Source organism: Piliocolobus tephrosceles, chromosome 4 (genome assembly GCF_002776525.5).
Source record: "Piliocolobus tephrosceles isolate RC106 chromosome 4, ASM277652v3, whole genome shotgun sequence".
NCBI classification, from domain to species: Eukaryota; Metazoa; Chordata; class Mammalia; order Primates; family Cercopithecidae; genus Piliocolobus; species Piliocolobus tephrosceles.
In genome coordinates, this window is record NC_045437.1 from 59,114,394 (window position 1) to 59,128,671 (window position 14,278).

The 14,278-nt window shown below is 36.4% G+C and overlaps 1 protein-coding gene across 4 annotated transcripts in view; it reads left to right on the forward strand.

The window, feature by feature from the left end:
- Positions 1-14,278, forward strand: part of PDE4D (phosphodiesterase 4D) — a 1,617,209-nt gene that overhangs the window by 351,056 nt on the left and 1,251,875 nt on the right. For all 4 annotated transcript variants that reach the window (XM_023210496.1, XM_026456052.1, XM_026456091.1 and 1 more), the window contains exon 2: positions 4,393-4,523. In XM_023210496.1, the coding sequence (XP_023066264.1) occupies positions 4,482-4,523 (42 nt within the window). In that variant the 5' untranslated portion in view covers positions 4,393-4,481. The remainder of the gene's footprint in view (positions 1-4,392; positions 4,524-14,278) is intronic.

Here is a 14,278-nt window from a genome sequence, read left to right on the forward strand (position 1 = left end):
TATCACAAGAAGAGAAAACCAAACACCGCATGTTCTCACTCATAGGTGGGAACTGAACAATGAGCTCACTTGGACTCGGGAAGGGGAACATCACACACTGGGGCCTATCATGGGGAGGGGGGAGGGGGGAGGGATTGCATTGGGGAGTTATACCTGATATAAATGATGAATTGATGGGTGCTGACGAGTTGATGGGTGCAGCACACCAACATGGCACATGTATACATATGTAACCTGCACGTTATGCACATGTACCCTAGAACTTAAAGTATAATAAAAAAAAAAAAAAGGAAAAAAAAAATAAAAAAAATAAAAAATAAAAACTGATATTTAAAAAAAAAAAAAAAAAAAAGAATTCTTCTTAAATATATAAAACATGTCCTGTTCAGTAGCTTCTCTAATATTTGTGGATGATTGGAACCCCTTTTCATTCTTATATTTAAGGGTGTCATTATGTATGAGGACATTTGCTGTTTCAATACATAAATTTATATTTGCAGGGAACTTAAAGTCCCCAGAATTTTTTCTGAGATATTGTCTGATTAATCCCCATAACAATGCTGTGAGGTGGGTTGTGGAGATACAAGAGAAAAAAGGGAAAGGATTTTCCTAATACTAAACAGTTTGTGTATATGACGTAGCAATGAAAGTAGAACTTACTTCATCTGATGACCAGTTCAAGACATTTTCTGCTATATAAATCTTTAATCTCTAGGATAGAACCTGTCTTAATTCCCTTTGCGTCGACACAGCAAAATGTATACAGGTGCTCCATCTCTAATTCCATCTCTGAATATTCCAGCACTATCTGTCTTATCTACCTCCTCTCTTCATTTTTATTTCTAAAGTGTTCTCCCTGAAGGAGCCGACTCTTCCTTCTTTCTAATTAACTTTATGTGGAAACTCCTATCATAATGAAATTGCACGTGTGAGTATTCTCTTGCCTGACTTTCTTTTTAGTGCACCTGGAGGAAGAAAGCTTTCTGCAGTCTAACCACATTATCTTTGCTGAGAGAGAAACTTGTAGGAACTAGGATAAATGCCTTCCTGAGAGTCGACCTTTTCATCAAACATTTTTTAGTTTAGGCACAGCTTTGATTTTTGCAGAGGTTACCAGTTGTTCATAATTAAGATGCACTGGTTCATGCTATTGGCAGCAAAGCACTACAGAAGAGTAGACAAAAATGTGGACTTTGAGGCAGATCAGTCAGGTGTGAATCCTGGTTCTGCCATTTCCTGGGCAATTTCCTTCATTTGTTGGTTCTGATTTCCTCTTTTGTGCCATGGTATAACATGTTGACAATGTCTACCTCACAGGATTATTGGAAAGTTTAAGGATAAATTACAGATTTTTTTTTAAGGATAAATGTGGTGACAGAACATGCAATCCTCTTCATAGACTGCAAAGTGCGTCTACCATTTCCTCTCCATCTCCACTCTCCTCCCTGCCCTACCTTGAGGGGCTTTGTACCCTGGAAGGTTGACCAGTGAGATGTACATCTTCCTCCTTTGCCCTCCTGCTTGCTTGCATTTGGCTAGTGGGGAGTCCTAGCAGGAGACAGATGGAGAAAGGAAAATGAGACTGCGTGCATCTTCTTATTTCCTTCCTTTTAGGGAGACCTGAGGCTAGCTGTGTCCCAGAGAGCAACTTCCATTTTAAAGGCAGCCCATTCCGGGTGATGCTTTTTCCTAGGTATGGGCAACCCACCCCTCTTAGGGTGAAAACTTTGCTATTGCTAGTTCCAAGTACTGTGCCATCCTTTGTGGATTCCTCTACCCTACCAACATCTCCTTAAAGAGTCTGTTTGTTGAACCTGCTGTAAATTATCCTAATATAAGTATGCTGTCTGTTTACTCCTGGACCTTTAACTGATAGGTTATTCATACTGGTTAGTATAAAATAGATCTGCCCACATATGTATTATTTGAGAGAGGTTAGCATTTATAGGAGAAAAAATAAGAATGGGTTGGTGTTGCTTGCTATTTGATACTAAGAGAATAAGAAGGTAGTGATGATGGATGATGATAAATATATGATGATGATGATGAGATCCAAATACCTCCTATGAGCCAAGCATTCTCCTAGACAATACTTTTTACTTCATTTATTTTGAAAACACATATGTGTATTACTATCTTTCTTTTGCAGAACTGGAAAAATTTCAGATAAATCAAATAATGTACCTAAAAGCTACATAGAATGCCAGTGGAAAGCTGAAATTCCAATCTATACCTATCTGGTTCCAAAGTCTATACTCTTTTAGTAAGGCTAGGTGCCTCCTAGCTATACAGGGTGAGAAGAGCTATTCCATCAGCAGTCAGTTTTCAACTGAATCTCTTTACCTATTGAAGTTTTTGTAAGTTCTAATTTCCCACAGGAAAGTATCTGCTAATGATGGTCTTTAAATGATTTCAAGGCAAATTTTTAAAAAACCTGGTTAATTCAGCAAAGCTTATCAGGTCAAATCCATTATTTGTCTGATTTGACTGATTTGTTACCACTGAGTCACTAGCCTAGTAGGACAACTATTCCAAGGTTGTCCCTAAGGCTACTCATTAAATACTGGATGAATAAATAAATATTTTGAATAAGTTTTTCTCTGATAATATGTAAGCTTCCCACAGCTGTTATCTAATTTTTTTTCTCCCTAGATATGTAATATTTTGTTCACAGTTTGTATTATTTCTGTTCAATTCCTAAATTAAATGAGTAACATAATTCCACATTTTCTGGGACCTATAGGATGCTAATTTGTAAAGGTGATTCAATTCCTGGAGGTGTACTAGCTGAGAACTTTCCATTTGTGGATCAGCTCCTCCCTTCAAATCCTACTCCTTTAGAAAAATTCCATACACACTCAGAGAAACAGTATTTATCTTAGCAACTCACATTTGATTGTGCATTTTTCTTTAATCTTCAGGCAAGCATTTCTATCAACCTTGGAAGAAGGCTTTGTACATTGTTTGCCTTTGAGTCCCCAAGTTGCATCTAGAGATGTTCTTAGCTGCAGTGAACTTTATTTCTCTGTTTCTACCTCTACTTTGCTGTTATGGGACCTCTAACCTCCCGCAAAGTGTCTTCGTTTTATTTTGAGAAGACTTGAGAGGGTGACTCACATATATTCCAAACAAGTATTTTCAGCCTTTAAAAAGGCTGTGTTCCCTGCAGGCTTCTCTGTTTTCATTTTATATGGTTTTTTTTTCTTTTTTTTTTTTTAAATGATACATAGTTACTTTGTTTTTCATCTTTTACATGTATAATTCATATTACTTTGTACTTTAATATTTTTCAATCATTTCAGCAAAACCAGCTCCTTCAGACCTTCACTGCTGTTACTCTTTTCCTTATGTCTCAGACACATGTTTTTTGAGAAGCTTAGAACAAACCCAAATGATAGAACTACATGCCACTGTTAACATCAGTCTACACCTACAATATTAGCCTAAACTTGCAATATCAGAGTTTTTGTGGTTTGATCAGGCCTTTTATCCTCTTTCCCTTACAGTAAGTTCTTTCCCTGAAAGCACTTCAGCCCACATGCAAATATACCCTATAAATATGTAGGTTGTGTCCTGATGTAAAAGAATATCGTAAATGAAAACAATACGTACAGCTATTTGATTTGTTCCATCTTCAAAACTGAAAATGAAGAATCTCCATTGTAGTGTCTAGGAGAAAGTAAAGATTTGTTAGATAATGAGGATATCAATGTCATTCAAGTGCCAATTACTCTGGAAGATTCCTTGAAATAACAGTTACTACTTAACAGTTATTGCTTATACTTTTTGTTCTCATCTTCTCAAGTATTCCTTACAACCACTTTGAACTAAAGGGGTAGGGAACTCACTAAATTTACTGAAGAGTTATTGGATTGGCTTTAAGGTACTATTGATTATTGTCAGTGAAACGAGAGGCAATGATTCAGTTGCTCAGAGGGCTCTTTTCTTCACATGTAGGTAAGAGTCCTCCAGCAGTGGATCACCTTAGTGATCCCTTAGTGAAAAATTGTCGAGTCCCTAGCTGTCCCAACAAGAATCAACATATACACAATTCAGTTTGCATCTTCATTTTGTACATGTAACTTTAGGTTATGGCTACCATATCTGTTTTTTTTTTTTTTTGTTTGTTTGTTTTTCTTTTTTTTCAGCCACTAAAACGGTAGAGTTGAATATTTAATAGAAAACAGATGGTGCTTGAAATCTCTAACTTACATTTAACAAAATCTGTTTTGGAAATGTTGCTTGTGTATATGTTTTTATTGTTTTAAACACAGTACCGTTTTAGCCTGTTCCGATGAATTATTTAAGAATTACTGTCCCAGTCTAAGAGCATTTCAAAGTGCATGTGTTAATCATATACTTGATTAAACATTTCCTTCCTTTTCTTTTCAGCATTCCAGTTGGCTTTTGAGTGGATACTTGCAGTGAGAGCATTGACATTGGAAACACTAGTTCCCATTTTAGTTACTTAAAACAACACGATGAAAAGAAATACCTGTGATTTGCTTTCTCGGAGCAAAAGTGTAAGTAACTTTTGTTTTCATCTGTTTTCTAAACATGTGTACATATAACATTTTAGTTTTGGTTTTGTATTTTAATACTATACTATCATGATTAGGCTTGTGGGAAACCTTTAGTTAACTTTCAGTTTTCTGACTGTACACAGCTTATTAACAAATGAAGACTTGTTTGTCTATGTGGCCTGGTTAGCATTTGATGAAAATTCTTTCAACTGGTTTATATCTTACCATTCATTCATATAAGTCTACTAGCCTGATATTGAACACTCTAGTTTTTGAGTGCATGCAGAAAATATATGATTAAAAATCAAAACATAGGGAATTTATGTCTTGAATATGAAACCTTCTGGGCATATCCAAAATCATAAATTAAACTTACGTCATTAGGTACTTCAACCAGTAACATTCTGAAAGTTCTTCCCTTCCATGAGCTTTCAATCCTAGCATATATATCTAATTACTTCTTTTATCTTTTTTTTTTTTTTAAAAACATTTTAAGGTGAACATCCTCAGGGCTCTACTGAAGGTTAAACCTTATTTCCAATTACATAGCATTCTTAAGATACCACAGTCATGATACTTTTAAAATTTATATTAGCTCGTGGCAAAAAGCAAATAGAGCAACTCAAAGAAAGCTACACAAGGCAAGGATGAAAGTGATTGTTAATTTCCATCAAGCAAGTGCTAAGAACACATCCCTTTGTTCATTTACCCAAGGGGGTAGGCATCCAAACAGATGTAGTTGTGACGTAGGAATATTCATTTGAAGGCATCAGAAAAACCACAAATGCAAACACATTTCTCTAGTATGAGAACACTTTGTGTTATAACCAGTGATTCTATTGTGATGGCCCAAGGTCATCTTTCATCCTTTCTATGGAGTTACCATCCAGCTTTTAAGGGTAAGGCATGAGTATGTGCAGATAAAGTGTAGTATGCCTAACTGTGTTTGTTAAAAAATGAGGATTTGCTGAGACATATGCCAATCCTTTGACTGAATACTGTGTTTAATAACTAACCAAGTAAATTCAACAAACTCTGAGGGATTGTTCAAATTTATGTGTTTTGCTGGTTGGTGTTTGGTTGTATGTATTATTGCATAAAAGAAGGGGCCTGGCTTTGAGCTTGGAATTCTCATCATCATACAGTCACTCACTGTAATAGGTGACCAAACTGCAAACACATCTTACTCTTATGGAGTTTTCTTATTATAAATTAAATATGAAATCAAACTATTCATATAATGTTTTCTTTCATTGAATTTCAGAGACATGTGATCTGAAAAAGATGTGTAAAGGCAAAAGGGAGAATATTTTGAATAATTACAAATATGTCATTAAATATTTCCCTATTCTTGGAGGAAAACATTCTAAAAGCAAATGATTAACTGAGCCGTGACTTTAAGGAACTGAGACTACTTAATGATGCTAGGACATTTCCTATTTGTATTTGTTTAATGCAAAAAATTTTATCTTGGTGGAAACGGTCAAGTTCCAGATTAAGAGAACCTGAGTTGGCCTACATTTGTCCAAGGTAAACAGTAGAACTCTCATTTCACTGCTTTGTAACTTCTTGAGAATCCACTGGCATAACGAAAATGCTTCCACTTAATTAAATGATCCTAAGCAGAAGTTAATGTTTATCAGAAAAAAGAGCCAGACTTATTGCCTAGTTAGAAGTTGTCACTTTAGGGCTATAAAATTTTATTTTGCTCTGGTCTGAGCATGTCCCCCTCCAACGCTTAACATTTTTGCCATAATATAATCCAAAATTGTAGACTTAGAGGTAGATGTTTCCTGCTTTTGATGAAGAAAGTTTAAAGAATTAGTTCTCTTTAGAATCTGAGGATTTTATCTTTGGTATTATGACCTTTGAAAATCCAAAGAAAATGTTAGAAATTTAAAACAGTCTCTGTTCCTCCCTACATGCCTCTCTGTAGGTCTTGCATCTTTCATTGTGAACATTTAAGGCATACAAAAGAGGAAGAAAAAAGATCATCCTTAAACGATCACCTTATTTAATGAATTCTTCTCATGAGAGGGGTTCCAGTGTATCTTGGAAGACCGTTTAGTCACTTTTCAGCTCAAACAAATCAGGCATAAGATGGGTGGTTAAGCTACGTGAGAGTTCTGTTTCCTACCAGTTATGAATTTCTATGATTCTATGCCATGTTGTGCTCATTCATAAGTTGAATTGAAGACCAGTTCCCAAATAAATAGAAAATCAAGGCATCAGGGCAAAGAGAGTATATTAATCAGCTTGGGCTACAATATACCATAGACTAGGTAGCTTAAACAGAAATGTATTTTATCACAATTCTGCAGGCTGGGAAGTTCAAGATCAAAATGCCAACCAATTTTGCTCCTGGTAAGAGCTCTCTTCCTGGTTTGCTCATGGCTTGCAGAAAGCTACTTTTTTCCAGGGTCCTCACATGGCAGAGAGAGAAAGCAAGCTCTCTGCTGCTGCTTCTTTTAAGGTCACTAGTCCCATCATCATGGCCCCATCTTCATGAATTCATCTAATCCTAATTACCTCCCAAAGACCCCACCTCCAAAAACCATCACAGTGGAGGTTAGGGCTTCAACATATGTATTTCAGGGGGACACAAACATTTGGTCCATAAGAGAGTTTGATTTTTTTTTTTTTTTTTTGAGATGGAGTCTTGCTCTGCCACCCAGGCTTCAGTGCAGTGGCGAGATCTCTGCTCACTGCAAGCTCCGCCTCCCTGGTTCACGCCATTCTCCTGCCTCAGCCTCCTGAGTACCTGGGACTACAGGCGCCCACCACCATTCCCGAATAATTTTTTTTTTGTATTTTTAGTAGAGACGGGGTTTTACCATGTTAGCCAGGATGGTCTTGATCTCCTGACCTCGTGATCCACCCGCCTCAGCCTCCCAAAGTGCTGGGATTATAGGCCTGAGCCACTGCACTGGAGTGCAATGCTGGGATTTCGGCTCACTGCAACCTCTGCCTCTCAAGTTCAAGCGATTCTCCTGTCTCAGCCTCCTGAGTAGCCGGAATTAGAGGCATATGCCACCACACCTAGCTAATTTTGTCTTTTTAGTAGAGACAGGGTTTCACCATGTTGGTTCGGCTGGTCTCAAACTCCTGACCTCAGGTGAATTTGATATTCTTAAGGCATGATTGATTTTTATAAGTCACTGTCTTGTTTAAGCCCAAAGGTAGTGACCAGCATACTAGAATCTGTATGTTCTCCCAATTTGGTAACACTGAAAATGATCTGGTCAACATCTTTCTCTTCATTTCTTATTTTCTAAATTTTATGTTAGGGATATTCTTACCAATGATTTTTGAAGTCTAATAATCTCTTCATAGACCTAGGAGCTAATTTTAATTTTACTGTAAATGATTTTCCCCTTTCTTCACTATTCTTAGTTTGCTTATTTTATATTGTTCTTTCTTAACATCAAATCCAATGACACAGGTCTCTGAAGTATCTTATCCTATCAATGGATTGACCATCTAACTTTTCAGATGTTTATAAATTTCAGAACTATCTGAGTTACCCTTCTTCCCTCTGCTAATGTCTGCTTTCTTACTGGCTTTTAGCTAATCAGGGGAGGGAAGGAAAGGTACAGACAAGAGAACAGGATATAAAAAATTTTTGTTGTAATTATATATTTTAAAATCAGGAGTTAAAGGAAAATTTTTAGCATTTTTTTTTCTTTACAATATCTCTGTTATTCTCCAAACTCATGAAGTTTTATAAATCTTCTCATCTGGAGAATAAACTAGATACATTTTAATTCTTATTCATTAATAAATTTTCTAGTGTATTAAATTCTAAACTTTCTTGTAGCCTTTTGCATGAAATTCCCACTTTTCTAGTACACTGAATCATTTTCTTCCTACCAGTTTGAAAATATTCAAGATGTCATCTACTCACTTGGATTTGTTAATTTTCTTGATGAAATTGCCCTTTATTTGACTTAGGATTCTTATGGATGTTCTACATTTGGATAAATTTGTCACTCACCAGATGTCTTTAATTGATGTTAACTGTTCTTTTTTGATAGAATTGTTGTTCAGCGTTAATTGAAAACTGGAAACAACTCCTTTGTGTTTGGAAGACATAGAGTATCTGTCACATTTTTTCCATAATGAATTTAAAGCCCACCTAAATAGGCTGTCAGTTTTGAGTCCAGGGGCTAGGAGCCCATCTGGTGAAATTTTTCACAGTAGGCTCCTGAGAATTGTTTATTTTCATGGAAGACTTTAAAAATATTGTACAAACTTTGTAAACTAAAGTGATTTTATTCTTAAGAAAAGATATGTATTTTTTTCCATCTGTACCTTTTCATTTCTGAGTTTTTAGAAGCAGTCACTCACCTAATGACCCAGGGTGGGTTAGTTATGCCATTTTATCTGCATTTCAGTGTCCGCCTGGAGTTGCCAGCTAAAAAATAAATTTGGAAAAGATGATACATTTTGTTGTGGCACTTCAGAGCTATCTGCATTCATTTTTCCTCACAATTACCCCATAAGATAGAGTATTTTTTTTTGTGTATGGTTAATGTAAAAATAACAAATTCCTTCCTAGATGGGCCTCATTTCTCTACTATATTCAACCGCACCTAAGCTACGAGATTGACAAAGCTGTTGCAGCTTAGAATCCTAACATCCTAACAAAGTTAAGGATGTAGAAACTGATTTTTTCACTGGTATTCACTCAGTAGGGTCCAAAGAACGTCAGAGGAGATGAGGTAAAAATCCTTTGAAAAGCACAAAATACAAAACAAAACCAAGTTCCTGCTTGTGTCTTTATTCACAACAAATTGATATGAGAAGTTGTAGTTTTAGAGATTTCACTCCTTTGGTGCTTATAGCTGCCTTCCCACTTGTTCTCTTTCTTTTTTTTTTTTTTTTTTTTTTTTTTGAGACGGAGTCTCGCTCTGTCGCCCGGGCTGGAGTGCAGTGGCCGGATCTCAGCTCACTGCAAACTCCGCCTCCCGGGTTTACGCCATTCTCCTGCCTCAGCCTCCCGAGTAGCTGGGTCTACAGGCGCCCACCACCTCACCCGGCTAGTTTTTTTGTATTTTTTAGTAGAGACGGGGTTTCACCGTGTTAGCCAGGATGGTCTCGATCTCCTGACCTCGTGATCCGCCCGTCTCGGCCTCCCAAAGTGCTGGGATTACAGGCTTGAGCCACCGCGCCCGGCCCCACTTGTTCTCTTTCTTTACAAAGTTCTACAAATATTTACTGAATGGCTACTGTGTGTTAGGCTCTGAGTATCCATTGTAAGATACATGTTCTTTCTCATAAAGCATAACTGATAACTAAATTTATAATTTTTATAATTTGTTAAAATTATTTCACTACTGTGTCCCTAACCCTGATCACCTAAATCTATCCCATTTTAATCTTTAATTCTTTAGAGGAAGACTGAAGTTCTGTATCTCTCTGAAGTCTCTATGTACTTGCATTTCATCACATTGTGGGCACCCTGTTTAGTAGGGATATTTTGAGCTGTGAATAATGTGCCATAATTGACAATTATGCTCATTGTTGCAGAAACATAGATTATTTCAGAGTGGGTAAAAATAATTTTTCTCAGATAATCAACAATGCTATAAGAATAGCCAAGAGTATAAATAAATGTGAGAATGACAGGAAAGGTCTGAAAGAATAGGGACTGATCAGCAACCATTTGCTTTAAATCAATCACATGTCACATGACTGTTTTAGTGGCCAAAGCCAATCATTAAATTGTCATCTTGGAAAAAGCTCCACTTTTGTCTATATTGTGATGTGTTTGCTATTTCATTTTTGGACAATTTCAAGTTGAAGTTGAATTACAAATGATTATGTCCAAGAAATAATTGCATATATTGTACTTACCAGTGTAAACAACACAGATAAAAAAATGGAGATAAATCTTGTTGCATTGACAATGAATATTAAAAAATTATTCTTACAGACAAAATCTCTGTATAACAAAGTGAAATTTTAAAGAAAAGCATAATTGATGGAGTTTTCTGTCAGTAGTATTTGCTTTAGAAAAATGTTTATAATGGCTGCTTATTTTTAACTGAAGGTAATTCTCTTTTAAAATTTTATTTAGCTTTTTTTCACTATTGAAATGGCAAGTGTTTTGAAAGCTAAAAATCTGACTTCAATTAAAATTATTGATGTGTTTACATTGTTTCCCATGGTCAGCACTTTCAAGGGCAGAACTGGAATTGTCCCTGAGTTATAGTTCTGGCTTTGCATCTATGCATCTATGTCTTGGTAGAAGTGGGAGTAAGAAAACCATAAGTAATTAGATTTATTATCAAACACTTCCAATATCTAGAATATTTTTTTCAAAGGTAAAATGAGAAAAACAGCATTGAAATCACATTAAAAAATAAAGCAAACAAAAAATCCAAACCAAGCCATCAAGCAAAAATCATTTTTAAAATGCTATACAATAATCAATTGTGTTCTATACTTCTACACCAAATCCTTTAAGTCTTAAAACTTTCCTAAATGGAATTAATCCATCAATGAGCAGGTAACAACTTTACTTTTATTGTTGAAAAATGTCAGTCTTGTCAGTTCACAAATTTCCCTAACTTGTGCAAATTAAAAGCCATGATAGCAAGGCCAAGAATGGTTCATTGGTATATAGTTAGAGCCACACTGACCCTGCTTTCTAGTTCTTTCTATTACCCAGGATATGTCATATGCCACACACATGGGGGTAGGCATACAGCCTCACTTAGAGCACAAGAACTGGGAATAAGACGTTTAACTTATAACTCTTTTATGGTCATATTCCCCTCCCACTGCCATTCTTCCTACTATGGTAGTCTGGACTTCTGTTTTGGCAATATTGCTTCTGTAGTAAGGATTCGACTCTACTTGCAGCCCTCAACATCCTGAATTTAATCCAATCTACAATATTTGTTAAGCCCTCCCAACTATTTGACCAAACTATGACAGTTACATCCCATGGAACTGTATACCAAATGGTACCTCAGCAGTTCAGAGAGTTAACACACCACCAGTTCACTTCCAGGTTGGGCTTTAAGATTTGCAGATAATCTTGCTTATGAAATCATATTGGCTAAATGTATTAAAATTACTGAAAATAAATGATAACACCACAGTACCACAACGAAAACAATCCTTTCTATAAATTAACTTAAAACAAGAAGCAACACACTTTAAATGTCACATCTCTGCTTATTGTATGCCCCTAAATATATTATTAAATGTCCAACTTTTATTTTTCTAGAAGAGACCATTACATAGCATTGATTTGCTAGCAGGGTTCTATTTGAACATACCGAAAGAGACCTAGACTTTGCACAGAAACAAGAGTCCCAAAATAAACAACGGATTGAAGGAAAAGATGAGAGATGTCCAGCATGTCTGCGTATAAGGGCTGAAAAAGTAAAAGATTCTAGTTGCTTTTTTTTTTTTTTTTCTTTGCAAATGCTCATGCAGGGATTCAGAACATGCATTCCTTACCCAAAGAAAATGAAATAATTGGTAAGTAGTCAAAGAAGACTATATCCTTGAGTGGATAGTATTGTTATCTATTCGGAAAGCATTTACATGTTTTGATTTCCTGAAACAATGCTGAAAACTGTCCTAATGCAGGAAGGGAGAATTGAAAACAACAACCATAAAATGCAATTAGATGTTGGTAAAAGTGACTCAGAATAGATGTAGGTTAAAACGTTCTAACACTATGTTGAATAGGAGTGGTGAGAGAGGGCATCCCTGTCTTGTGCCAGTTTTCAAAGGGAATGCTTCCAGTTTTTGCCCATTCAGTATGATACTGGCTGTGGGTTTGTCATAAATAGCTCTTATTATTTTGAGATACGTTCCATCAATACCGAATTTATTGAGAGTTTTTAGCATGAAGGGCTGTTGAATTTTGTCAAAGGCCTTTTCTGCATCTTTTGAGATAATCATGTGGTTTTTGTCTTTGGTTCTGTTTATATGCTGGATTACGTTTATTGATTTGCGTATGTTGAACCAGCCTTGCATCCTAGGGATGAAGCCCACTTGATCATGGTGGATAAGCTTTTTGATGTGCTGTTGGATTCGGTTTGCTAATATTTTATTGAGGATTTCTGCTTTGATGTTCATCAGGGATATGGGTCTAAAATTCTCTTTTTTTGTTGTGTCTGTGCCAGGCTTTGGTATCAGGATGATGTTGGCCTCATACAATGAGTTAGGGAGGATTCTCTCTTTTTCTATTGATTGGAATAGTTTCAAAAGGAATGGTACCAGCTCATCATCACTGGCCATCAGAGAAATGTAAATCAAAACCACAACGAGATACCATCTCACACCAGTTAGAATGGCAATTGTTAAAAAGTCAGGAAACAACAGGTGCTGGAGAGGATGTGGAGAAATAGGAACACTTTTATACTGTTGGTGGGATTGTAAACTAGTTCAACCATTGTGGAAAACAGTATGGCGATTCCTCAAGGATCTAGAACAAGAAATACCATTTGACCCAGCCATCCCATTATTGGGTATATACCCAAAGGATTATAAATCATGCTGCTATAAAGACACATGCACACGTATGTTTATTGCAGCACTATTCACAATAGCAAAGACTTGGAATCAACCCAAATGTCCATCAGTGACAGACTGGATTAAGAAAATGTGGCACATATACCCCATGGAATACTATGCAGCCATAAAAAAGGATGAGTTTGTGTCCTTTGTAGAGACATGGATGCAGCTGGAAACCATTATTCTCAGCAAACTATCGCAAGAACAGAAAACCAAACACCGCATGTTCTCACTCATAGGTGGGAATTGAACAATGAGATCACTTGGACTCGGGAAAGGGGACATCACACACCGGGGCCTATTATCGGGGGCAGGGAGGGATGGCATTGGGAGTTATACCTGATGTAAATGACGAGTAGATTAAATAAATGAACAGATTTCTTTCAACTCCAAGGCTGTGACAATGTATTTCCAATGTATTTCCAAGGCTGTGACAATGTATTTCCAAGATTGTGTACTTCTTAGAACAGGCTCAATAATAGTTTTTCACATTATGAACCTTGCAGTCAAAGAATAGGTTCTTCTTAACCTAACAAATGACTATCCTTTCCACCCAAAGTATAAATAGGATCCTGATTCATAAATTGAGTTCATCAAATCTCTGCCAAGTATGCAAAATCACTGCCTCTGTTTGTTGGACATTTACTGCCTCTAAGAACTGATGGAATTGAAAATAACCTCATTTTACTGGTACCTCAGAGAATTAATTATTTAAATTTTTTGCTGCTTTAAACATTAATCTTCTTACTTTACCCATACATGTTGCTGATAGGAGCTGTAATATTTTGAATGGTTGTGCTTTGAAGAAATCTGAATCCTTTTGCTTTATATTCCAATGACAGCCGCTTTGACCAGCGACCAGCTCTCTTCTGATAACTACCATTTTGACCCCCACAGTTCACCTGTGGTCGCACCAAGCGTGTCTGTTTTTCCATTAACAGAGACCTCTGAACTGTTGTGCCAAATGTGGACAGTGTTATTTCTTCCTCACTTTCCTCACTTACCAGTTCCGGGTGGTAACATATAACCAAACTTTACTAAGTCCTGAACATAATGGGAAAAAAATCTTAGTGTCGAAAGAAAACCTTAGGACTGAATATAAAAAGTAATCATTTCTGGCATTAAAGGACAAACCCAGTCCTTTCTGCTTAGTTACTGTTACTTTGCTTATCTTCCCACAGTGAAATGCCTTTCTTCTCATATCCTACATGGTTTGC